This window comes from Amia ocellicauda, chromosome 18 (genome assembly GCF_036373705.1).
Source record: "Amia ocellicauda isolate fAmiCal2 chromosome 18, fAmiCal2.hap1, whole genome shotgun sequence".
In the NCBI taxonomy this organism is placed as follows: domain Eukaryota; kingdom Metazoa; phylum Chordata; class Actinopteri; order Amiiformes; family Amiidae; genus Amia; species Amia ocellicauda.
The window spans coordinates 19,586,701-19,613,785 of NC_089867.1; the positions used below are offsets into that span (position 1 = coordinate 19,586,701).

The following is a 27,085-nucleotide window of genomic DNA, read 5'->3' on the forward strand; positions in this document are numbered from 1 at the left end:
TAATTGCACATCCCACACTGACCACAGTGTTATGCACCTGCAAAATATCTTGCTTGAACTGATCGAAAGCAATCTTTTAACCATGTGTATTTTAAATATTGTGATTTGATTGAAACCACAGCCTGACGATATCCAATGCCAGACGTTACAATTTGAAACAATAATTTAAAAATGAATAAATAAATGGAAGTCTTCAAAATGATACCAACAAAGTACAAAAACCTAATCTGCAAATCTTCTCTGCACCCTGTTTCCATTCACTCAACTTCAGTGTCTTGCCTATGGGAATAAGAAAGATGTGTCTCCCCCAGAAGGCATTGTCTCTCCCTTTCAATTTAGGTGTCTCCTAGGAGTCTGGCGAACAATTAATAATTTCTGCTGGCAGGAGGAACACGGGATAGATAATGAAGATCCTGGTGGCATGACTTTCAGGGATTGGTGTAAGCCCTTAAAACTGTGCTACCGGCTCCATAACTAAAAAAATGTTCAAAAACAATTTACGGCTTCACACAGCCCTGAACTATTTTTTTTTGTTGATTGAAGTGGGGGTCGGGGATGCCAAAGAAAAAAAAGAAATCAATAATCAAGTCTGGGAAGCTTATTGTATTGTTGTGTTTACTGCAAATAACAGTGGCAAGGGACTGAATTTTGGGATTGAGATATACAATTGAATCAGCTTGTGCAGCCAGAGCTAGACCTGAAACAATGAAAACAGCAGTGTTGCCAACAAGCATAATTCAGCCATTGAAAATGCAGGGAAATATGATATTCCTGCGGTCATCGTACTGTGTTACTTAAAGTGTCTGTAGTCTATACACGTGGATACACTTCACAAGGATATGTATAACTTGCACTTTACAGGTCAAATTAAGCTTATTTTCTACACATTATAAAGACAGCCTGGGGGTATGAGATATTTTTCTGTGTGGCGTTTATTGTAATGAAGGTCATTTTAAAGTGGTCACAGACAGTGGATAGCAGGGAGTCAATCTTACATCACACTCAGCTCTATACTCTAACTCTATAATCATCACTATTACAATCAGCTCTCTATCACAAATGCTGGGACATTGCCAGTTTTGAATGCAGTCATTTGCTCTTTGAAGAGCCATTTACCTGCTTGAGGTGCTTTGTGGTCCCATTTGAGACCTCTGATTTCTTTGCACTGTTAGCTGCAAACGGTTCTCAGTGGTTGGCACAAGGTGACTTATCGCTATGGGCTGTTTCAAAATAAGTCCTTCAGATTTATCTTCAAAGACTATTACTTTGGTATGTGATTGTGTATGTTGTTGGGTTACGTTCACTGGTCAGACAATGCTGTAGTCATGTGTGTGCAGTTCATTCATCAACATGGATCTTTTTAAATGTATTAAGATTAGAACACTGTTATTTTCATCACCATAGATATATTTGAACAGTAGTAGTATTGTTCAGATATTTTTCAAGGTTAGGGAAATACATCACATGGTAGGTCTTATGCCTTAGTTTGGTTTTAAACATTCATTTTATTTCATGGCTGGGAATTTCATATTGTGTTTGTCTTTATTATTATTTATTTGCGGGTCCTTGCATTTCTCTAGGTTGCTTTTTGTTCATTTTCATTACTGGGTTTTAGAAAAGGTTATTCGAAAATGGTTTTGAATTTCTGCATTAAACATGCTCTTTCAAAGCCAGAATCTTGCATTACTTCCTGTTCTTTCTTGTGCTTTATTTCCAGGTCTGGCAGTTCACCAGATTATCACAATCACTGTGTCTCTTATCATGGTCATCGCAGCCTTGATAACAACACTCGTCCTTAAGAACTGGTAGGAGGGAGTCCCTACATCCATAATATATTTTTTTCTATCTTATTTGTTTGTTTGAGTGAGTGTCCAATCTTTCATTTTTAGCACAATTTGGAAGCCCCATTTCCAGTTTAATCACTGTATCAGACTCTTGAACAAAGGCATTTGAAAACTGATAATAATCCTCAACCTCCACCTCTCCTGGCCAGCCTTTGTCACTTGCTGAATTAAGCTATTCATCTTGATGTTCAAACGCAGTCCAATAATCCCCCAGTCACCACATCTCTGTCCAGTAACCCCCCCAATCACAAAGACAACCTCTTCAATTTTCTGACCCCCCACAGTGTTTTCCAATATAAAAACACAGAATAGTTTAAATGCTCATCTACATACATAAGAAATAATGATATGGAATAAAAAAATCTCCATCCTGCTTTATAGTTGTTTCCCCACATATTGTATACATCTTTTATTTATTTATTCTTGTTTTTCCTCCTTTTTCTTTCTTCTTCTTCTTCTTCTTCTTCTTCTTCTTCACCATTAGGTAATGAGGTTTACGAATTACTTCAAAGTTCAATATTCTTAACATCCCAAAATGGACGAGTTTTGTGGTGTTTAATGTCTTCCTGTAGGCAGAGAAGATGTGCACTGATGTGTTTCTGAGCCATTAAACCTGTGATTTCCTCTCTCTCTCTCTCTCTCTCTCTCTCTCTCTCTCTCTCTCTCTCAGCAAATATCTTTGTGATGTTTGCCTTTTCAGTTCAAATGTACACAATGTAGTCAAAGGTACGATTTTATTTTTGTTTTGTTTTTTTGGTACCTGTATTTGTAGTTGTGCGCAGAGTGGAAATGGACGACATAACAGCCATCAGAGGAAGATCAACCAACAAGAGGAAAGCTGTCAGAATCTAACCGATTTCACTCCGGCTCGGGTTCCCAGCAACGTGGACATCTTTACAGCCTACAACGACAGTTTACAGTGCTCCCACGAGTGTGTGCGGACAGCAGTGCCTGTGTACACCGACGAAATGATACAGCAGACCCCAGTGTATAAGACGACATATAACGGAAATAGGTAAGCATGCATTTCGAGATGATCACCTTGTGAGTCTCAGAAAACTTATCCAAAGATGGAGGCATCTGTGTGTTTGTGTGAATCATCTAACGTAATTTCCCCCGGGGAGGTTCACAGAAAAGGGTTCCAAACTGTAGAATTTTCAATGTCCTGTTTACATCATACATTATGATACATTTGATTTTACTTTATTTTTCTTTTAAAGGAATACTTGTGAATTTCTTCTTTGTTCTGTGAAGCATAGATGAGCACCCAAAAGGCTGCTGTTGAAGTACTTTATTTGCCGGGGTTTATCTGGGAAAAATGTGATATTCTCTGCTTAAACAGCCTTTAACATTTCTTGTGTGCATTATTGGTGCAGAGATTTCCAGGATAATCCCATAACAGCTTTAACTCGGAGACAGTCTGTCAATCAAGGGTAACTCTCACGTTCCCCCAAGGCCTAAAAGGAATTAAGAGATATTGTCCTAAGTTTAATAATGTAATAATGGACCACAGGAAGAAAAGGATAGTAAATCTTATACTTATAAGATTAAATCTAGATGTACTTCAGCTTGCAGAACTTTCTTTTTTTTTCTACACAGCCTGAAGCTGATATGAAATATGTTTCATTACGGGCTCAGCGAAAGAATGAAAGCCACTCTTTTGGAAGATGATTCACTAAAGATAGTTTTCACTCAATTGTTTATTCAACAGCTTCTTTTATATATGTTGTGTTTTTTATTTATTTATTTTGTTTCATTTGTATTTTCATTTCATACTTTGTCACTGGGTTCAAGCTCAGCTAATGCAGTCTGGGATACAAGCAGGTTTTGTTCAATGTGCTGTTCTGTCTCTACGTTGTACTGAGTTGTGTCAGTTCCTAGTTCCCATGTCTTCAGGGCCCTCAGGTGCAAATACATCCACATCTGTTGGTAAGACCTTTCAGCTGGGTTCTTTACACCTGGAAACAAAAGTAATGCTTCAGACAACTTTTATACAAAAAGAAACCCGTATGGCCTGTCTTTCATTGTTATTATCATTATTTTCGTGTTACCACAATCATGCACTGCTCTACACTACAGGAGCTCCAAATCTACAGCATATCTTCATATCAAATCATAAGTTCATGTTGTGTTTGATGGGGCTTTAACACGATCTTGACAAATTAATGTAAGGCTTAGGCTTAAGGCTTGCTTTAATGTTTGGATGTGATACTACCTTTTTTTTGTTCCAGTCCGTGCTTTCAATATGTTGCTACTCTTGGTTGCTGTTGATCAATCTAAAGAAAACATCAAGTGCCTTAATCTTTAAACATGTTGCAAATTAATATGTAAATTGGCGACTCCCACGTAAATTAAATGACTTAATAATTGTAGAACTTACCATGCTTTGATGAGCATTGAGTAAATTGGCCAGAACTGATAATAGTATATGGTAATTGAGGCAATATTATATTTTCTCTCAATACTAATTACGTGGACTTTCAGGCTTGATTGGGGAGTGGCGGTGGGGGTTGGGGGTCTACACTTTAAGATGCAATGGTACAAAGGGCTGAGCTTTGTATTAATGTTTAAACACTGTGACTTGCCCACTCCTCACATTGCAGTTTATAAAGGGCTGATTGAAACACCAGAGATGTCAATTGTGTTTAAGCTGCTTCATTTTTAGAGGTTGCTGAGGCTAAATCCCAGGAGAGCTCAGACTTTCATGTTTTCTTTTAGTTCACATGCTAGTCTCATCTGTTTATTAACAGAAGTGAGATGTTAAGAGTTGGGTTGTTCCTTTCACAGCCTATGCAGGAGCTATCAGCATTATTAAAGTGGGTCCTGTAAATAAGATATATGCAGCATGATCTGTGGGTAAAACTGTGTAATAAAGTTAGAAATAGTAGTTTGTTTTTTGTATCATTTTTAATCCTGATAGAGATTAATGGCTACTATTTGAAGTGTATTTTTATTTTGTAAGTGAAGTTACATTAAATAACCAAAGCAACAAAGCATTATTTTTATTCCACTGGGAGTACACAAATTTATTCCAGTGGGAGTACTCAGATTTATTATTTATTCAGTAGAAGATAAGATTCTTTTTGTCTTTTTTTTGGTTGCAAGCTTATATATTAGGCCTGCATGTTGAATGTCACGAACCAGCACGTGCAAGCCCATTTTTCTGCTCGCTGCAGACCTTCGCCTACCGAACGGCAGCTAATTCCCGTGGCCTTTGTGTCTGAGAAATGGTTTGAAATCTCCTGCTGACTGGACGAAGTCCCTTTACTTCCTGTGAGCGGGACAGACTTCCTGTTTCTGTTTCCTGGTACGTACCACTATTCCTCAATTTCTTTCCTCAAGCCAATCCACCCACGCACCCAACCATCAATCCACACACCATTGCTCCACATTTTTTCCATGCATCCAACTACCTCTGAATCTGAGCCTCCCATGTATGCTACACAGGTAATCCTCCCCTTACTTACTCTACCCTGATATTGTCCATCTGTGTTTGCTGATATACTAATTCCTCATCACTACACTACATCTATGTACATGTAGTATTAAATCCGTGCATGCAGGACAGATAAGATACTGATAGTAGTTTGATGGATTTCTTATGAATCATGTGCCATAAAACACAAAAATAAATTGTAATAAAATAATTAATGCATTCAGGTATTCAAAAATAAACTGAGACAACTAAAAACTTTCACTGTAGATATCATGTTACCCCACAGGAAAAGGTAGGTGCATTATCATTATTATTCCCATTGTGCTCTCTGTGTTTTTTTCCCCTCATCAGCATTGCGAACTCCATGGTCTGTTGTCCACTTTGCATGGGTCCAATGTGTAAGTTATTAGACAGTTAATCTGAAACCAGTGTTTTTTTTTTTTCTTTCTTAATCAAATAATGGGGTTGCATTTATAAAAATTATAATAATAAATCTCTGCACCAATCATACTCAAGTACAATACAGGGAGGCTGTTCTCTGTATTTGTCAAAAAAATCAAGCGTATGTTTGTTCTTATTTTTGAGATTGTTGCACATGAACCATTCTGTAAATACTGTACAGCACTGTGAATGATGTTGGCATGCCTTGTTTACTGTGCACTAATGTCTGGGTGCTGATTAGCATGGAAAGTCCTGAAATATCAGCACTATAATCACAAAGATTTGTTTTATATTGAAGCTTGAATGAATGTTTTTCTTGTGTTTGTCTCTGTATTTACGAGTGTGTGTGTGTGTGTGTGTGTGTGTGTGTGTGTATACAGTGAGGGAAAAAGTATTTGATCCCCTGCTGATTTTGTACGTTTGCCCACTGACAAAGAAATGATCAGTCTATAATTTTAATGGTAGGTGTATTTGAACAGTGAGACACAGAATAACAACAAAACAATCCAGAAAAACGCATTTCAAAAAAGTTATACATTGATTTGCATGTTAATGAGGGAAATAAGTAAATTATAGACTGATCATTTCTTTGTCAGTGGGCAAACGTAAAAAATCAGCAGGGGATCAAATACTTTTTTCCCTCACTGTATATATGTATATATACATCCGTATACATATGTGTATATATACATACGTGTATATATATATATATATATATATATATATATATATATATATATATATATATATATATATATATATATATATATACATACACACACACACATACATACATACATACATACATACATACATACATACATACATACACACTTTGCATATAGAAAGTCAAACCCCCTTGAACTGATTTCACATTTTCTTGTGTCAGTGTCTCAGATTTGTATGCATTTAAATGAGGATATTTGTTCATTTATCTACACAATATACTCCACACTGTTAAGGGGAAAAGGTATTCCCTGATGTTTTTAATACAAAACTGATATATCACAATTGGATAAGTCTCCACCCCCCTGAGTTGATGGAAGCACCTTTTGCAGCAATCACAGCCAGGAGTGTGTAATGCACATCTAGGTTTGGTAATATTTGACCATTCTTCTTTACAAAACTGTTCAAGCTTTGTAAAGGTCCTTGGGGAGCATTGATGACAGAAAGCTTCAAGTCATGCTACAAAGTTTCGATTGGATATAGGTCTGGGCTCTGACAGGGCCACTCAATGACATTTACCTTTTTGTTCCTTAGCTACTGCAGTGTAGTTTTGGCTGTGTGCTTCAGGTCATTGTCATGCCAAAAGGTGAACTTGTGTCACAGTCTCGGCTTTCTTGCAGAGGGCAGCAGGTTTACCTCAAGGACGTTTCTGTATTTTGCTCCAGTTGTTTTCCCTTCTATGCTGACAAGTGCCCCAGTCCCTGCCAATGAGAAACAGCCCCATAACATGATGCTGCACCACCATGCTGCACAGTAGTGATGGTGTTCTTTGGGTGATGTGCTGTGTTGGGTTTGCACCAAATGTAACACTGCATTTAGCCCAAGAGTTCCATGTCAGCTTCATCAGAAACACAAAACCCTTTGCCACATGGTTTCAGAATCTTCCGAGTGTATTTTTTTTCCATAGTTCAAGGATTCAAGCTTTCTTGTGTACTATACAAGCCAGATTTGTGGAGTGTGTTGGATATTGTTGTCCCATGCACACTTGACCAATCTTGTCCATAAAACCTTGTAGCTCTTGCAGAGACTCTGATTAGTCTCCTTCTTGCTAGGTCATCCAGTTTGGAGGAACTGTTTGATCTAGGCAGGATCTTGATGGTGCCATACACCTTCCATTTCTTAATAATCATCTTGACTGTGCTCCCCTTAAAGGGCCTTGATATATATATATATACACTGATATGTGCCTTTCAAAAACTTTGTCCTGGAGTTCTTCTGACCACTCCTTGGTGCTGAAAAGCACTACCCAGCAGAGGGAACCTACAGGTACTGCTGAATTTATCCTGAAATCATGTGAATCACTACAACTGAACACTGGTGGAAATGAATTAACTTGGCTTGCAATTTTGGTGGCGATTGCTTTCTAAATTAGGATTGCTAATATAAGGGGGCTGGATACTCATCCAACCAAACTATTTCAGTTTTTATTTATTTATTTAACATGTTTTCACTTGTTGTGTGGGGTCTGTGTAGATACATGATTTGAAAGGGGGTGTAGACTTTCTTTAGGCACTGTATCCATGTACAACACATGGTGGCCCCTGTGATATGCAAACCTTAAGTGTTTGATGAGGCATGAGGTGTTTTTCATAATTTTGGGAAAAAACAATCAGGTTCATAATTTAAACACTGCCACCATTGTGTATCAGAATAACCAGTTTCTCAGTGCTTCAGGAGGTTTTACATGTTTCAAGGACATTTAATTTGCATTTTGAAATTTGTTCTCAGCTTAACCTTTTCAAATAGAACTGCCTACTTCAATTTATTGGGGAGTTCTGCATGGAGAATGACTGAAAAAAAAGCCAGCAATGCAAAATAAATAAATAGATAAATATATTAAGAGCAATGTAAAAATCCACATAAGAGTTCTCCAGAGAATATATGGTAGAGGACACAGTCCTCAGCCTGAAGCATATATAAATTCAGATTCAGATATAAAGACACTTTTGTGTTTTTATTTTTTAATCACACACAATTGTTGTGACATTTATTTTTAAAAGTAAAATACACAAGGAGTTTGATGCAGTTTGGAAAGGGACACTGGAATCCTGGTGTTTCAAAACGTAAAAAAAAAAAAAAAAAAGAAGGGTTCTTAATGCTTATTGTTACATTTAGTCTCGTTGAATGCAGTTAATTTCAAATGATAAACTTGCAATGAAAAATATAACACGCAGAGATGGTCTCAACCCTACGGGTGCATATTTTCCCAAGGGAATCAAGTCTTTATTATTGACCCAGATTTTAATGAGAACAGAATGCCTGCGGCTCTTATGAAAAAATAGAGAGAAAAAAAAGAGAGAAAGTAATAATAAAGATAAATCTGAGGATGGATTCAGAAATATTCTAGTAATATTACTAATATTACTATTACTATTACGAATATCATTTTGAATTGTTTTAATAATATTATGTGTTATAGTAATGGGAAGTTTATCGACCAGTACCTCAAACTTTCTGATGTTTGAATCTGTGCCTGCTTCATTGCATTGTGTGGTCAACTGGTGCCCTCCAAGGTGCATTCATATAGACAGAAACAATGAGGAAAGAGGTTATGTCTCGCAAAGGCAATGACCGAACTAGGAACGACATTCCCAACCTCAGTGTTGAGCAGATGGCATGTTTGGGTGAAGGCAAGAATCCCTTATCCCACTTACATGTGACCTGTGTTTACAGCAGCCCTTGTGTCCTGGCCCCATGGCTGCTTTGGTGTGAGGCATTGCAGTAGATTTGGCCAAGAGCAGAAGTAAACTTACAACTTTCCTGTTGTTTCAAACACAGCCTTTTAAACCTTATGAGAACTCTTCCCATTCTAAATGATTTCAAAATAATGTTTTAGATCATAGGCACTTTCCTAAACAGACTTAGCTGCATTTGAATTGAATATGTCACAACACAACTATTTTTAATAACAAAAAGTACATTACATACGGCATGACTGGGGCTGTATAGTAGATTTAACAAACCCCTTAAGCTCAAGGCCAGAGGGAGATATGTTTCATTGCAATGCAAAGGTGTTTACATGTAATAAGGCTGGTAGTTGTGCTCCATAAAGCAGTAAAATGACAATGAATAGAATATAATGTTATATAGAATACATTTAATATAATATAATGTTTTTGGCATTGTATGAGCAGTCCGTGAAAAGTCTGCTAAGTACATGTTTTTGTAACTGAAATGTGGTCATTAGTGGTCAATGTGGTCATTGCACTTAGCAAAACTGCCAGTGCCCTTTGTCACTTGTAAGTAAACACAAAAGAAGACAAGCCTACTTCACTAACTTTTCGATTGTGTTTGCCAAGTAAGAGTTTCATGTTGTTTTATTTTCAAAGCATTCTCATTATATATGTCTTATATGAGTATGTGAGACTTTAGACTTTATAAAATGTATTTTCAATAGGTTTTAACTGTTTTTGAATATTTTGATTCCCTTGTAATATTACTATTAGTTTTTTTCCAACTATTCTAGAACATATACAAAGTTTTTATACAAATATACAAACAATGACACATCTACTAGCAGGACATTAAATAAAATAATGTGAAATATGTGACAGTGTACCTTTTACAGCATTTGAACTTTTATAGTGGTGGTCACAGCATATCCACTCGTCTTTCTCTTTATATAGTGCTTGGTGAATTCAGTGAAAATGTAAATGGAGAACCAGTTTATGTGTTTATTTGTTTCATTGCTAAGTCTTAGAGTAACTGTGTGTGTATGTACATTGAATTATGGAATTATTTCATCTATTTATTTGTGTTTTTTTTTTTTACAGGATTCCATTGGTAAACCTCTAAACAAAGCAAAACAAGCAAATACACAAACATCAGATTTTGTAAAACTGTGGGACTCCTCTGAACTTTCATGAACAAATTTATTTTTCTAAGAATATAACTTAAACAGCATAACAGATGCCAGTTCTTAATATCTATAACAATAACTGTGGCGTGTACATATATATATATATAATATATATATACATATATATATATATACATATATATATATATATATAATGAACAGTAATCAAGAATCAAGAATGCAGATCTCTTAAAGGTGAGACGTCTGGAAGAGAAAGGAGTTTTCCAAAGGCCACTGCTAGAAAAACTGAACTGTGATACTGAACAATGTGCCAATAATGCCATTATGTGCCACAAACTGTACAGAAGGGACTTATCTAGGATGCCATGGATAATTGAAAACATGATCGGCAAACCATTTCTGAATCAGTATCCCTACATCCTACATACACAACCTTTTTAAAAAAAAAAATGAAAAAATGAAAAAAACATGTTTTTGAATACATTTTAATGTTGTTAAGGAGTTGTGTCGCAAATTCCAAAAATTATTTGTATAAAGCACTATACAATGATAAAACAAATGATGGATTCCTTTTGATCTGGTAGATGGCTCTGCGCAGTGCATTATTTTAAGACCTTTCCGTGAGATCCCTTGATTTCCTTTTTTCCAAATTCATCCTGACTGTCTATTTTTATACAACAGTGAGAGAGTGAGAGAGTTCTAAGGAGGATAATGAGAAATCACATTGGCAACATAAGCACTACAACCCCCAAGATAATTCACATTTTCACATTTGAATTAAGACATGGTGTCCAAATGCGAGAAGCAAACTTCTATCCTGGCCTGAGAGCTGAGGTCATTGTTTTCTTTAATGAAAAGTCTTTTCCCCAGTAAGGCTTCTGTTTTTATAACCCTTGCATAATTTTGTTCATTACTACAAACTTGTAATTTTTTTATCTTTTATTGCACAATTTCTTTAAGCCATGATTAGATTTTTTTTAATACAAACTTAAGTGGCATTATCTCTCATAGTAAATCTCTGAATTATATGAAACATTTAATTCTAGTAGGGTCAAGACCCAATTTTCTAATTCATAAGGAAAGGCAGATTAGTGTCAGAGAGTGGCTCTCATGTAAAGTGAGAAAGAGTCAGCCAAACATCTGCAATTTAGTTAAGGCTAAAGCAGTCTTGAATTAAATCTAATGCAATCCTGAAATCCTCACCATTACTAATAAAGTAAAATGTAGGTGATATAATTGTCCATATATATGATACAGGTTAATTAACAATCCATCAAAATAAAAATTAAATGTGGAACAGACTCTCTATCTTCTATCACAACAAGGGTCAAGTGTGGATCATGTTGCGGAGGAAATTAGAAATTAAAAATGGGGGCGTAAAATGAATAATCAGTTTTTCCAAAAATATGTATTATTTTAATGCAGTATTGATTTTATAACTTACATGTACACTATTTATTGCACAATCCATGAACTGACATGTTGTATTGTGACTTACATGCAGATAAATAGTTTAAACAGATCTTGCTCGAATGGTATCAGGCTGATTTAAACTGTATGTAAACATTGATGGCACATATTTTTATTTGAACTTTTTTGTATATGTAACAGGGCTCAAATGGTATACAAATTAGCATTTTTCAGTCCCTCTAGTTTTGGTAAAGCATTTAAACCTCCCGTGTCAGGGGTCCACTGTTTTGGCCAGTTAAGTTGCTGGGCAGGGTTCTCTGGAAGGCGATTTGAATCTGAACAGGGGTCTGCCCTCTTTCACTACACCTTCCCCCCATCTCAAACCTCCTATAAGAGATAGTGCCTCTGTGACCTAAGATGTGAATTGGAGCTTGTGTCACTGCTGCCTGATTTTAATATTTTTATTGAAAGAGTGATTCAAAAATCTGAAGGACATTAAATTGCTGTAATTTACAATTGTAAATGTATTTTCTATATCCCTACTTCTATTTGTGTATAGCTGTGTTCTATTTTTTAAACGGGGCCTTTTTTTGGGGGAGGGGGGGTGTCTTTACATGTTTACATTTGTGATTACAAAGGGATTTCTTCCATAACACAGATAAATATTGTGCCAAACTCTTTCCTTGTAATTTCAAGCAGTATCAAATTCTCAGTGACCATGCGTTTCACTGAATTTTTGAAAAAAAAGCCTACAATTTTGTACAAAGACTGCATCATCAGATTGCAGAGCAAAGCAATTTTCCCTGAAAAGGACCAAAAAATTGAAAGCAGGAAAAAGTAATTAAAGAAACAAATATCTTAATGCACAATATCAGAATAGGTTTTTGCAAAGATAACTGCATAGGTTTTCAATGTTTCAATTAAAGTAAAGCTAGATACATAATATACTACATATAAATATTCTTAGCTTCAATTCAGTAGGTTAATGTAATCAAATAAAGTTGGTCCTGTGTTTTTTCTACAAGGAAGTCATTCATTCTTTTTCTTTCTTTTTCGGCTACATTTTAAACATGTTTTTGCCAAGTTAACGCTATGTTGTTTCTTTTGTCTGATATTTCTAGAAATGTTTCATCCAGACCCCTTGAAAAACAATGCACTGAAGCACACACACACAAGTATAGAAGTGTCTACGCACATCCTGTACCCACTTTTTGACTCACTCTTTTGCTAATGTAGGCATTGTGTAACAACTAACATTGTATCAGCTGGAGCTCACAGCTTTATTAAAATTAATAGTGTTAAGAACAATATTAAGAAACACTGCAGAATAGAAGAATATATATATATATATATATATATATATATATATATATTCTGCATTAATATCTATCTGGTGTAATCAATGTAAAAAAATTAATATACCATGGTTTCGGAGGATGATATTAACGTGTGGTGCTACTAAAAATGTTTGAAACTACCACTGGATCTTATTATTTGTAGTATGAGAAACACAAACCATAAAGCTTGACTAACAGATGTATTTATATATTATTTCTCCAGCAATCACTTCTTTGACCTTCTTATTGTTCAGCACATTTTCTGGGACACTATGCTGACAGTTTATTTATGGCATCATGAAGATATCGCTGCAATGTGTTAGCACTTGTTGACGGGCTGATTTTGGAAAATGAGATCTATTTCATCCCCAATATGGAGAAAGCAAAACATTCACTGATGCGATTCATTCATCTACACAAGAAATATAGACATCCTATCAGAATAAAATACCCTGCTTTAATAACATCCCCACCTGTATATTTATTTTCAAGCACCAAACCAAAATCAATTTGAAGTAAATATATATATATATATATATATATATATATATATATATATATATATATATATATATATATATATATATATATATATATATATTACAATTAACATGATCCAATTAAGACAAGCAGGTGCATAACAAGTGAGGCACAGAGATCCATGTATTAACATGACCAGTAAATTTTCTGCTCAATAAAGATCAATCCAGATGTATTCCACAAAATATGCTTCTATGGTAAAGGACAAAAAAGAAAGAAAGAAAGAAAAGAAATATGGCACACATCCCAGAAAAAATATATTCAGTTTTTGATACATTCCATCTATGTACAAGCACAACTTTTTAGTTGTTAATGGTTTTTGAATTAATGAAAGTTATATATAATGCCATATGGTTTTCATGTCTCAGAATTGTTCCACAGCTCTCCCAGAGTTCAGAGTGCCTTTGCAAATGATATTGATATGCATGAAGAGCAAAGGGCTGCAAAGCATTAAACGGTAAGAGACAGAAACAAAATGAAGCAATCAGAATGTGGTAAGACAAATAACAATAGCTGTGGAATGTGTGCTCTATTTCTATATTAAGAGAAGTGTTCCCTTAACATGTCTTTTTGTGAAAGCCTGTTACAAAAAATAAAGATTTAAAATAAACTTGCAATAAGGGGCGGGATGCTACACATTAGAGACAAGTGGCAAATACATGATTCAAGTTGTTCCTGTAAACATTTTGAGCAGTCCCATTCTACATGACAACAGCATATGCAGTGAGACATAAGTGCAAAAACTAAACTAAACGAGACAAGAACACAAGATACATTTCAGGTAAAACAAACAAAGTCATATGTAGTACATGCTAGATACAGTGTCTGTGATATCTGTATGAGGCTGTCAGTAGACAATGTGATATGTGTGCAGCGTCACAGGTCAAATTGAAAAAACTACAAAGTTCATGGGAGGGAAGTGTTGTATCTTCATACTCCTGTCATTTTAAAAGAGTGCTGAAATATATCTAAATAGTGTGAAAATACTTATTTGTAACAGAACTTCTATTACTACCGGTACGATTTATGAAACTAGAACAAAATCAGTACAGTATGAAAATTATTTTAATCTGCAATTGTTTGACTTGAGATTGTTCTTATTGCATACGTGTAAGACTAGTGACTAATACTGTTATTGAAAGTTTTGAGATCCTAAAAGAAATGGAAGATTTTCAGTTGAGACTAATTCAGATTGGTTTATTTCTCGTGCATGCAAAACATTTTAAGAAGCCCCAGTTTTCTGTTTTTCATTGTGTGTATGTGTGCTTTTTACAGGAGACAATTCTGATCAACTGGATGTGATTTATGATGTTCCAGTTGTCAAAATAAATTAATTGCAGACAGCAATATATTTAAATTACATTTTTGATATGTGTATGTACACATATTGTGCATATGCTAATCTTTTTTTTTTAATTTCCTTTTATCAATATCTGCTATATTTCCATTAAAATATATATTATTGAAAGGTTTGTATTTCTTTAAAACAATGTTATAGAAACAAAAGCACTTTAAAAAACATAAAGTAATATTATAATTGTGGTTGTTTGGCTAGAGTTTGACACTCATAAAGCTGTGCAAGCCATGCATTGCATATTTTCAGGGACTGAGGCAAGAAATTCCAACTGATAAAAGAAGGAAATTGAATATTGTCTTCACAACCAAATGAATGAGAAAATTGAACAGTAACCCCTGCTGTTGGTCATATCAGCTAATACTTAACTAGAGGTTTTCTTTGTTAATATATATACAATTTGGATGTAGATACAATCTGTCATAAGAAGGCACAGTAAGGAATGTAAGATAAATTCACTGATTAATAAATGTGGTGACTGGATTAGTGAATATAGTGTGAAAGAGGTACTTATGATAAAATAATATTTTCTCTGTTTCTTGGATGAACTGCAAGGACAAATTCAGGTTTCCCATGAGAATGAGCAATTCTTATTAAAGATTGCTGTATTAGTGATATTAATTCCTTAAAAAGCTCATTGTGGGAGAGATTTATAAAAATAGTCTGTTGAACTATTTTGTTGTGAAAAGGCCAACTTTATTTCAGAAATGTGATGCATTCCATTTACACTGCAATCCATAATGCTAAATAAAACTTGATTACAATTAAGTTGTTGCCATAAAATGAAATGTTTGTATTTAGTGGAATCCTTATCTTTTTATATTTGTGTTTAATATATCAAAGAGTACCTCTGTTACTTTTATATAAAATATACAAATAAAATTATATACATTGTGTGTGTGTGTGTGTGTGTGTGTGTGTATATATTATATATATATATATATATATATATATATATATATATATATATATATATATTACATACACACACATTCAGAAATATATCAGTCATTTACAGATGCAGTTACTGTGTCAGTTAAATGTTGTATACTTTTTTTTTGCTTTATTTTATTTTTTTTCCTGTCATATGGATCACAGTTCTATCTTCTTTTTTAAGTATTGGTAAGATGTTAAATTTCTAGGTGATATTGATTTGGTTACTCTTGTACTTCTAAGCTCTGTATTTGAAAGCACTGTAAATGCGATTCTCATCTGATTCCTCCTGTGTACATTTAGTACTATGATGTTGCTATTAAAAAATATAAAATCAAAATGGTATGTCTTTCTAGAACAAATGCATTGGTGATTTGTTACTTAAAAAAATACTTTGATAAATACCTGTTAATCATACTGAGGAGAACACAATAGCTATTTTTCATGACTTCTTGTTTAAAGAGGGTTAGTAAATGGTGTTCAATAATACCGTTTAATTAACGTGGGCTATAAACCCATCAACAAGAGTAAAATCTTCCCTTTTCTACCCAACCACAGCACATCTCATCTACCTAATAAGGTGTGTGGTGCACCTGCTTCTATGCTGTGTTGGCCAGACAACTAAAAATAAAAGTACTATTGTTTTGGAAAGTGCTTCTTTATCGACTGACATGAAACAAAACCAAACAACAACACAAAACAATGAGGAGACTCACTTTGCTGTGAAGAACAATGTGTGAAGAAATGTATTAACAGCATGCAAAGTCAATACGTGATAATCAATAAACTGATATTTCCAACTAAGTCATCATAGCTTTATCTTCAGACGCTGAGTATAAAAATGTAATAATAATGCTCCCTTCTTCCTTAAGTGGAGTGTTTCTTACCTGCAATTATCTTTTTTAATGGGTTAGAAAAGGCACAATGCTATAAGGAGCCCAGGAAATACAATGTCTCTTTGCTTCCCTGTTTCGTCTTTCTGTGTATGCTGTTTTGCTATCCAGAGTGAACCATATTCAACCCCAGGAGCTTTTTTGTAATTACACTTTGGACTTGACTGCATTGCTCTTGTTATCATCCTCATGTGACTGCCAAGTGAAGAAGACTCTTGTTACAACTCACCTGGTGAAACAGTGGCTGGTGCCAGTGGGGGGGATTGCTCACCAGATTATTCTTCTGGAAGCTCATGTGACAGTTTGAACTCCTGTTTGCTTCTTAAATGTGAATACACGTTGCGAATGCCACAAGCTAATGCTGAACTACAGAACAGCACAGAGTGGCATTTTCACAGGAGTTAAGTTTCAGTTCAGCACACATTATTTCCTATCATGAGGGTGGAATCCACAGAATACAAATTGATTCCTCCCAATTAGATGTATATTTCCTTCCAGCCAAGAGAGATGACGTTTTGACTCAACCCCATTCAAAACTGTGTAAACGAGGATATTAATCTATTCACATTTAATAACTTTATTCCGCTATGTATTTATTTTTGGTCTCTGTAATGAAATAATCTGACTTCTAAATACGCAACTGAACAAATTAAAACATGGATGTGACTGATTTAAGTGTATGTGCTTTTTAGGTGGCTTGTACTGTTAGTTGTACTGTGGCATATTTTGCATTTTTATTTTCAAGTACAAACACTTCCCACACTTTTCAAAATACTTAACAACATGACACCCTTGTGCACTCAAATGTGGATATGAAGACCTGGGCACAACATTTTATTACCCGGTTCATCAGTTCCAAACTAAGATCTGGATACCTGAGTCTGTTACAATGGTTTTACACATCATTAACTTCCAGGACTAAACTGAACCTAAACATTGGGTGGTTTGGTAGCTGTAGTTCTAAGGTAGTTAGCTAAAGAGCCCACAGACTGTATTTGTCTCCATGAATGGATGTTTTTCCTAACACTCTAAGCCAGCATCTGCATATAAATAAGATGGAATAAACTCTTCCATATATACAAAAAATGATTATGTATTTTATTTTTCTTTGTCTTTGAGCTTCCTCATTGTCTATACAGTAAAAGAAAAGAAAAAAAAATCCCATTACGTTACATAAATTCACATTATTCAGATCACATGGTGCTAAAAATCACATCTTTTCGAGGATGGGATATCTCTTTTAGATTTCCACGTTTTGAAGTGCATTCAAAACACATCTGAATTTCTTAGCGAGTAATTATAATCCAGGGTAAATACCAGGATCTCTGTGGTTATGCTTTCATGTCTGATTAACAATCTGCCATCGTCTAATCCGTATTCAGAAAACGTGTGTGTGTGTGTGTGTGTGTTACTCATCTCTAGTAGGCTGAGTTTAGCGAGCCCTGTAAAGTGGATTAATATGGATTCAAAGAAATGGAGGACAATATGGGAAGCAGATGGGCATCTCTAGCAATAGTTCACTCACAGATTTAAAATGTTCATTTTACAAATAAGTGTACGGATTGGATATTTACGGAAAATGTTAGAATTCCCCCTAGGTTGGCGATGATATTTAATAGCATCAAGTAAATTATGCAAGGTTTCTCTTTTTATGTTTCCTTACAAGAATCAGGAAAACAAAAACATGTATGTAACACCCAGTCACAAATGGTGGTTACATTTTTTTTTTCCCCTTTCCTGCCTTAAGGTTTCTTTAATGTCTAATAATATTTTTAGAGACAGTTTTTGACGGCTTTATCAAAGGGGTCATGTAGGAGAACGTGTCAATCAAAATTAGAATACAGTATTCTTATTAGCTCCTAATGGAACACAAGATCAAACGGTTAGTCTCAATGTTATTGATTTTTATTTTGAGCACCTGGCAGATGAAAAAGGTGGGAGAGGAATTAGAGAGAGAGGCAAATTAGGTTTCCATCTGCCGCTGTACACTTGGAATGAGCTGGAGAAGGGTCAACAGGAAAAACAGTAAGGAGATATAGTTAACGAGTAGAAAAAAACACTTTGAGCATACAGGACCTGTATTACTTGTTTTACTACTTTTTTTTAGTGTATTTTAATGTAGTGGTTGCTAACGGGAAAAGACTGAACACGTCCTATCTGAGCTGTGTGTGAAGATTGGATCTACTTTAAAAGATGGATTCAGAAGGACGTGAGTCGTTGAGAACTGGTGACAGAGTCGCTCTCTGGAGGTGAGTTCAGCCATGATCGAGTAGGATCTCTCAGTCATATGTTTTTATTTTTCTTCTTCTCATTATTACTATCATACCGTATTATTATATATTTTTTTAATGTTATTTTTCCAGCGATGAATCCTAGAAAGGACATCGCGTTGCACACGTGAATATCGCGACAGGTGCGGAAACGGCAATTACTTCCGGGTGAAGTGCTCAGCGGAAGACAGGGAATGCAAAAGCAAACCCAAATAAAGCTCAGAATTGTGTTCCGTGCTATTCATTTTGGTAGAAGTTTCTCTAAAGCACTACGAAAACAACAACGATGATGATGATGATGAATAGTAGTAATTAACGTTTGCTGTTATAATGTATTTCCATTTTATTTATTTATATGTAAAGACTTGCATCCGGGAGACGTGGAGAACGGGGCAGCATGCAGGATCTGCGCAAGTGCAGTTGAACGGGTAAGTGTTCATAAGTCGCTGAACACAAACAGTTGCCCGAAACAATACAAGACATTTGTCAGCCTCCAGGTTACCCTGAACTTCAAATAAATGAATTGTGCTTTTAGCCTACCCAATGGTAGAAAATAAAATGCAATTTGAATGTTCATATATTTACCCTTTCAAATAAATATGTAGCTACTCAGTGCAGTTGAGCATTGCAAACACATACAGTTCCCATGAATACAACTTATATTTTTAACAGTCTAGGCAATAGCTGATCCATAGAGATCAATAATGCCAATTCTTGTGGTTAATCATTTGGGTTTACTATGTTGGAAGATGATATTAACATTGTCCCTTGGCTAAGGTATTTGCCATTGTAATAATCATTATCAAACAGCAACCTATTTACATTACACATACAAATCCCAAGCTATCAACATATGTTTTTATTTCCTATTATGGTAATTTGATGAAAGTTGCCAAACAGATGAACATTTTAAACTTGCAACATGGAACAGGGCCCAAAGTGACTTTCTTACTCTGTCCTGGCATCTTATGTGTGAAGGGCAAAGAGGTGCTGATTTCTCAAACAATGCTTGTTCATTAATTCTGAGCAGCCTCCTGAGCACAGACTGAAACACTGGTCCGAATTGGTTCTTGTAATATTTATGTGCACGCAGGCTAATTTCGAGTCGGCACCATTTATGCATACAAAACAAATTTGCTGGTAGAAACTAATATAAGTCTGATAAAGCTTCTCATATGCAAGCCGCCTTCTATGGATAAAACCCATTGAATTAAATCCCCAGGTTTGCATCCAGATAAATTGCATTTCATGAAAACATACTGGACTAACATCTTTCATTAAATATTTGCAGGATCTTATGTAGCCTGCTGCAACATTTAAGATAATTTTCTATAATGAGTTTTAGCAGAGATGTGAAAAGTCCAGTTCAATTTCTAAGGAGCTAGACAGTAATGCAGTTCAAAACTGCAGTGTTGATGGGAGTGCACTTAATTGATTTTTAGTTTGATTACAAGGATAAGCATGCTTATTGATACCTCATGCACAAGGTACACCGTGAATCCTTCTCACTCATTTTCAGTAATTGCAGTTTGTGCTGTTAGGTAGAATATTCTTTGAGTGAGGAGCCCTGCACATGTTGTCCTGTGTTTTGTTCATTACTACTAACTACTGAATTAGCATGTTATTTTAGCTTATCATTTAGCATGATGAGCATAGTCCATCTCTAGCATTCATAGTAATGGCTAGTACTAATGCCTAGTGGTAATGGCTTTTGTGTAAGCACTTTCAGTACAATGCTACATCGCCACAATTATATATTTCAAAGACTGACACTGATGCACTGCTGTCATTTTCCCATTTCTGTGATTTCTATCTATACTCACTTGTCACGTTTGGGTTACATGCTCGGTTATAACAGTATCCCCCCACAGCTCTCAGTTTCATATAGTAATAATGTCACACTCTGTGTATGACCATACAAATGTAATTGTTTGCTTTTTAACGTAGCTTAGCTGTATCTTTTTTAAAGTTGGAGTGTTATGGGAACCTTCTAGATATATCTGAATTAGTAGTGGGGGGGTGTGTGCAGACAGAACAGGTGCTTTAGCAGGAAAAAAACAAGGACTCCTGAGCACAGGGCCATGGGCTCAATCCCAGGTGGGGTGTTGTACCCTTGATCAAGGTACTTTACCTAGATTTGCGAGTATAAATGGGCAATTGTATGTAAAAATAATGTGATATATTGTAGCAATTGTAAGTCGTCCCTTGAGAAGAGTGTCTGCTAAGAAATATAATAAATAATAATAATAATACATTCTGTGAGGGCGTTTTTGAAAGGAACTCTTGTGAGGTAGAATGCAGTATGTTAGGGAAGTGCAAGTGGTGGCTTATCCTTGTTTGAATTATCATAATCAAATCAACCCTGAGGTCTCCTCATACTTCATACAAGTGCTCTTTAATAGAATCCCTGGATGTTCATTAAAGAACTACTGAGTATAGATGTATATGTGGGACAGTAGTTATTTTTTTCTCTCCTTCTGATGTAAATCTTTTCTCACTGTTTTGGTTCCAGACCTATAACTGCTGATGAGAGCGACCACTGTTCATTCATCCCATCCCATCGGATGACATGTTAGATACACAATGTGGAGAGAACACAGCTCACGTATAAGGCCACTAGCCTGTGTGGAATTATCACCTCGTTAAATCATTTGCTGTGGTCAAGAGCAGACAACCTTCACTCCAACAAACAAGCAGAAAACAGAAGAACAAAATATACACACACTTGCACACAAAAATAAAACCCTAAAACACATGTGCATGTGCTCAGAAAACGTAGGGCTTTCCTTAATAACAGCTTTCAGGGCAGGGGGACTTAGTGAGATCACTTAGCGTCAAAGCTGTGGTTTGATCTAATTCTCCTTGTCTCCTTTATTGGAGATGTCAAAGTTCTGTTTTGGTGCTTAATTTGCCTCGGCTCCGTTCTTCCCTGTAGCTCAGGTAAGGCAGACACTTTCATGCATTGCAGCTAATCAGAACAGCAGAGCTTTTTATTAAACAAACATGCTATGTATATTTGTCCCCCATGCCAAGGCATTTCAATAAATCTATTATCAAAGGCAGAACAAAGAAGAAACAACATATTTTTGTTTTCTATTTTTAGCTTTTTGATATAAATCCTTGGTTGACAGAGGTGAAGGGGTTGTCACACTGGTGAATTAACCTTGATTTCTTTATTATCCGGCTTCATATTGAGTCGATTCATTGTATGCATACAAATGATTCAAAAGGAAAGTAGGTTAGCATTAGGAGCAAATCCTGGAATAGTACTAGAACAGTAGGATTTTATATTAATAATAATAATAATATTTTAAAGAGTTTCTGAGCCTTATGACAGCACCAGCTTTGGAAGGACTGTCTGGGAGAGTAAGGGTAGTTCTAGACTTTCTTCTAATGAGAGCACTGCCAGACTGATTTTGTTTTGGTCTGCAAGCTTCAGGGGTCTAAGGATTGATTGTAAGGTGTTAGGGAACTTGTAAATATATGCACATTTTTAATTAAACTCCCTAATACATTTACCGAGTCATTTTTTTTTGATGAGCTCAATATTACCTTCTGACTAGGGTTATAATAAGCCTCTTGCAGGCTTTGATGATTCTTCATGAGAGCTACAGATTGTCCTGATGCCATGGCCCCAGGGACAAATGCCAGGCTACATTAAAATGTATTTGCGATGATCAGTTTCTCCTAGTCTGACAGCTCACAGCTCCTGAATTCTTGAGTTCACATACATTAAACAGTGTTATGCTCAGCTGTACAGATGTCCAGATCAATGAAATGGACAGAAGCTACCAACAGCTGCCACTCTGGTGTTTTAGTGCAATGAGATAAAGCTCCTGCAACAAACAGTAACTGTCAATGAAAATGACAGTCTGGCTGGACACATGAGTCGCAGCCAATTAACTGATGGCTGCTAAGATAGACGGAGACTGTAATCGGCAACCATCTTGGGCCTGAGAGTAGGTTACTGTACACTGAGTAACAGCGGCTGACAAATGACACAAACATATCACCGGATTTAATTTTGTAGGCGTAGGGGGTGGGGCAAGGTTTCTCAGTCTGTCCTTTTGAAACAGGAGTGTCATTTTAGGAAACATTTCAAGAACTCTCTCTCAGCACTTGTATAACACGCACACACACAGTCTTTTTTCTTAGCATGTTCGATTCAGTTCTGAGTTTTTCAGGTCGAGTCTCTTCCAGCAATTTCGATTTTGTATTTTTCCCCGAATTATATCTGTTTGGTTGTAAAGTCATCACGGTTGAGAACAACAAATAAATACAAAACATTGCTTTAATTAGAGACGTGTTTTATGCATTCATCTGTATACTATTAGTGCATGTATACAGAAATGCTTACAGTATTGTTACCATTGTGACCAGTTCTTTGTAATGCATCTTTAAGTTATACTCCATAAGAATCAGAAATATTATATTTACTAAACACATTGCAGCCAGAATTTAAAGGTGCCATTACTGACCCACTGATTTCGCTGTGAAGTTTGATGTATTGTCCTTCATTAGGTGCCAAGGATTTATTTGCTCTGTGCTGTGACCTTGAAGACTCCTACATGTTGGTGCAGATGCAGTGTAGTATTGTGGCAGTGTCACTTCACTGTGAAATGTCCAGGCACAGAAATAATGGAGATTGGCAAATTGAAAGGTAGTTGGTTACCAGAGAAATGGGTTTTTAATGGGTTCAGATAACCCATGTAACTTGATTTAGTTAACCAAAGGCATGGCCATCTTTACTGACAAAGCAATATCTTCATGTTTTTCGGGAAGTCTGACACGTGAAGGTAAAATGTAATACAATTCCAAAGCTGTGTGTGACTTTTATTTTGATGTTCTTATTTTTTATAAGCATGTGTTTTGTTTGAAAAGCAACAGGCTTGAAATGGATCCCCTTGTGATATGAAAAGCACAACCTGTGTAGGAGGTGAGATGTTTTGGGTATCTGCAACCTTTTACTACTTTTAATACAAACTTAGTATTTGTTTAACAATTGCATGGGTCACAAAGACCTACATATTTGATTTGGAGATGCTGGCATTAATAAGAATAACTAATCTTCTTCCTGAAAAGATTTACTATAGTTAACAATAGCAATCCCTTTACTTAATGACACAATACAATGTTTCTGCAAATGTCTACTTGATTGAGAAAACAATCTGTCCATGCATAAGTTTTATGTATCTTTGGAAACATGGGCCCATGTCATTGTAAGGGTGGTTATTGTTCCAAGTGAGACAATGTCATGCTAACTAAACCATGTAGTGTGGGATTTTGTAAAACATTTCAGTTCAAAGTACTCGTTTAACTTATATATATGAACTTGCTCACAGTGGCTATGTTTACATGCAGAGAATTTCATTAATCCGATCGAATTCGTTCTAATGGAAGATTCAGAATAAACTGTTACTAACACTAACAAAGCAATCCATTAGAGGTGTTCGTTTTTATGTTCAAGAGATGTAATCAGGATACATATTTTGCATATGCGTAGAGGTTGCTATGACCACATAGTAAACACAGTTTCCGCAGCAGACCAATTTGTGCCACTCTCCATGTTTAGGGATTTATCTGCCTCATGCAAATTAATGGACATGTGCTGAAATAACCCATAGTTTCTGTTTGAGAAAGTAGTCTAATTAGAACGTTTACATGGCTATTAGACGCTGATATTCTTCTATTGAAGGGATTATCGAAGGTCTACACCACCCCTTTCATTCAGATTGAAATTTCATTCCGAATGAGCTGAATCTGATTAGTCTGTTCTGATTCAGGTGTTTGAGCTATTAGTTGGATTATTAATTGATTATTAGGCTCCATGTAAACATAGCCAGAGGACTGTCAGTGCCTCAGAGACCATACTCCATACATTTAAATTTTTTTATTTTTTTTTATAAAACAAATATTAAAAATAAAAAAACTCAAATATAATAATTTGATAAGCCTCCACCCCCTGGTACATCTCTACCAACAGCAATCTTCAAGTTATGCACAGTTTTTCGATTGGATTTAGGTTGGGCCGCTCATTTACCTTTTTGTTTCCTTAGCCACTCCAGTATAGTTTTGGCTGTGTGCTTCAGATCATTGTCCTGCTGAAAGGTGAATGTCTGTCCCAGTTTCAGTTTCTTGCAGAGGCAGCAGGTTTTCCTCAAAGACTTTTCTATACTTTGCTACATTAATTTTCCCTTCTATCCTTATACGTTCCCCAGTCCCTGCTGATGAAAAACATCCCCATAACATGATACTGCCCCACCATGCTTCACAGTAGGGTTGGTGTTCTTTGGGTGATGCACTGTGGTGGGTTAGCGCCATACAATGCTTTGTATTTAGGCCAAGAGTTTTGCTATATGGCTTCAGCTAAAGTCTTTGCTCAGAGGGAACCTACAGGATCTGCTGTATTTATCCTGAAATCATGTGAATCACTACAATTTAGCGCAGGTGGAGGTCTCGTAACTTTTTTAAGGTCTCAATTACTGATTTTGAAGGTAATTGATTACACCTGATAAAATATTGTATTACTATATTTATTTGTAATTAAGTTTCTGCAAATTTCTAGACTATTTGTTGCAGTTGGAAGTTGTGGGGTATGATGTGTAGATAAACGACAACAAAAAAAAGGCTATAATGTAACATAAGGAAAGGAGAAAAAATGTAAAGGGGGTGTAGACTATAGGCACAGTATATAAATATATATATATATTAATGTGTATGTATGTATTGACATTATTGTATTGAATTAAGTTGGAGAGAGATGTTTTCACCGTAGAGAAAAGGAAAAGGAATAATCTGCTTTTCCTCCACATTAACACCCTGGAGCTGCCAAATGCAAATAACTGGGAACATTTTTTTTTTATGGAACAAACCACAGTATCTTTAGGCATATTCATCTGCAAATACAGAAAACAGCACCTTGAAAGGAGGGCTCTTAAAGGGATTAAAACGATTAATGTTTTTGGAAGGAGCACAGCCATCTGCAACGCTGCCGGGATTTTTACAGAAACAGTACCAAGAATTTAACATGGTGAACACACACAAGCACACACTCATATGCACATGTATATGTATATCGTTTATACAATAATTGGACTCGCATGCTCAGTTTGTATTCTATAGCTTTATTCAAATCCCTCGTCTATTTTGCATCTCAAATAATGTTTTTATATATAGTCGGGTTTAGTAGAGGTTAAATGTATCTACAGTCAGCCAAGGATTTTGAATTTAGAACTGAATTGACAAGCTTTTTCAAATAATCCTTCGGATTAATACTTAAGAAATGGGAAGACTATTACTATTCAGGGTGAACTAAAGAAGATTATGTAAACTGCACAAGATTGTTTTTAAGCACGTTTTGTTTTTTAAAATGCATTTACATTAAGCCACACTTACAGTAGGCATTCTTTACAATCAACAGCAGACAGCCAAATACTAAAATAATCCAGTGCAATTTAAAACTTTAAAAGATTGGTAAAATACAAGAAATTCAACTGGAGAAATATGAAATGTGCTTTGAAATATGTCTACTGTATCTCCACTGAAAAGCTTTTCACAATATAAGAATTTAAGAAAAGCTCAATGTTAAAAGAAAACAATGGGAAGTAAGCAGATCTGTGTAAATACAATCAGCTCAGATCTGCTGTGCATCCCCTGCAACATTATTTTGTGCATATTATTCAAAATAAAAATCTGAGAGAACTGGACTTTCAGTTTGGATGTGTGGACACGTTAATTAGTAATCCTAGTGGGATTAAAGCATATTGATTTCTTTGTGTTTTAATTTGATTTAATGTGTGCTAACAGCAGGTCAGAAATACCAACATGTATTGTTTTTCTAATTTAAATTTGTTAACAATATTAATTCACTGTATTAATAAGCATGTTTTCATAAACCATTATCTACCAAGAAGCCTGAGATTATATACACATGGTTACCAGAAATATGAAACGGTGGATATTTGATTTTAGTTTAGGGTTGGTGATTGCACTATTGAAACATTGAAAAATATACAGTAAATATACAACATATGCATGTGCGTTTATATATATCAGTAAGTAGAGGAATACATTTGCAGTAG

The 27,085-nt window shown here is 35.4% G+C and overlaps 1 protein-coding gene and 1 long non-coding RNA gene across 2 annotated transcripts in view; both read left to right on the forward strand.

The window, feature by feature from the left end:
* ajap1 (adherens junctions associated protein 1) overlaps nt 1-10,432 on the forward strand; it is a 45,778-nt gene extending 35,346 nt beyond the window's left edge. The window contains exons 3-6 of the mRNA XM_066691180.1: nt 1,718-1,805; nt 2,617-2,859; nt 5,021-5,151; nt 10,221-10,432. Coding sequence (XP_066547277.1) covers nt 1,718-1,805; nt 2,617-2,859; nt 5,021-5,093 — 404 coding nt within the window. The 3' untranslated portion in view covers nt 5,094-5,151; nt 10,221-10,432. The remainder of the gene's footprint in view (nt 1-1,717; nt 1,806-2,616; nt 2,860-5,020; nt 5,152-10,220) is intronic.
* An 8,394-nt stretch (nt 10,433-18,826) lies between these two features.
* On the forward strand, nt 18,827-22,505 carry LOC136713990 (uncharacterized). Its single transcript, XR_010805004.1, has 3 exons — nt 18,827-18,983; nt 19,368-19,432; nt 21,517-22,505. It is a non-coding gene; the product is annotated as an uncharacterized LOC136713990 (long non-coding RNA).
* The last annotated feature ends 4,580 nt before the right edge of the window (nt 22,506-27,085 follow it).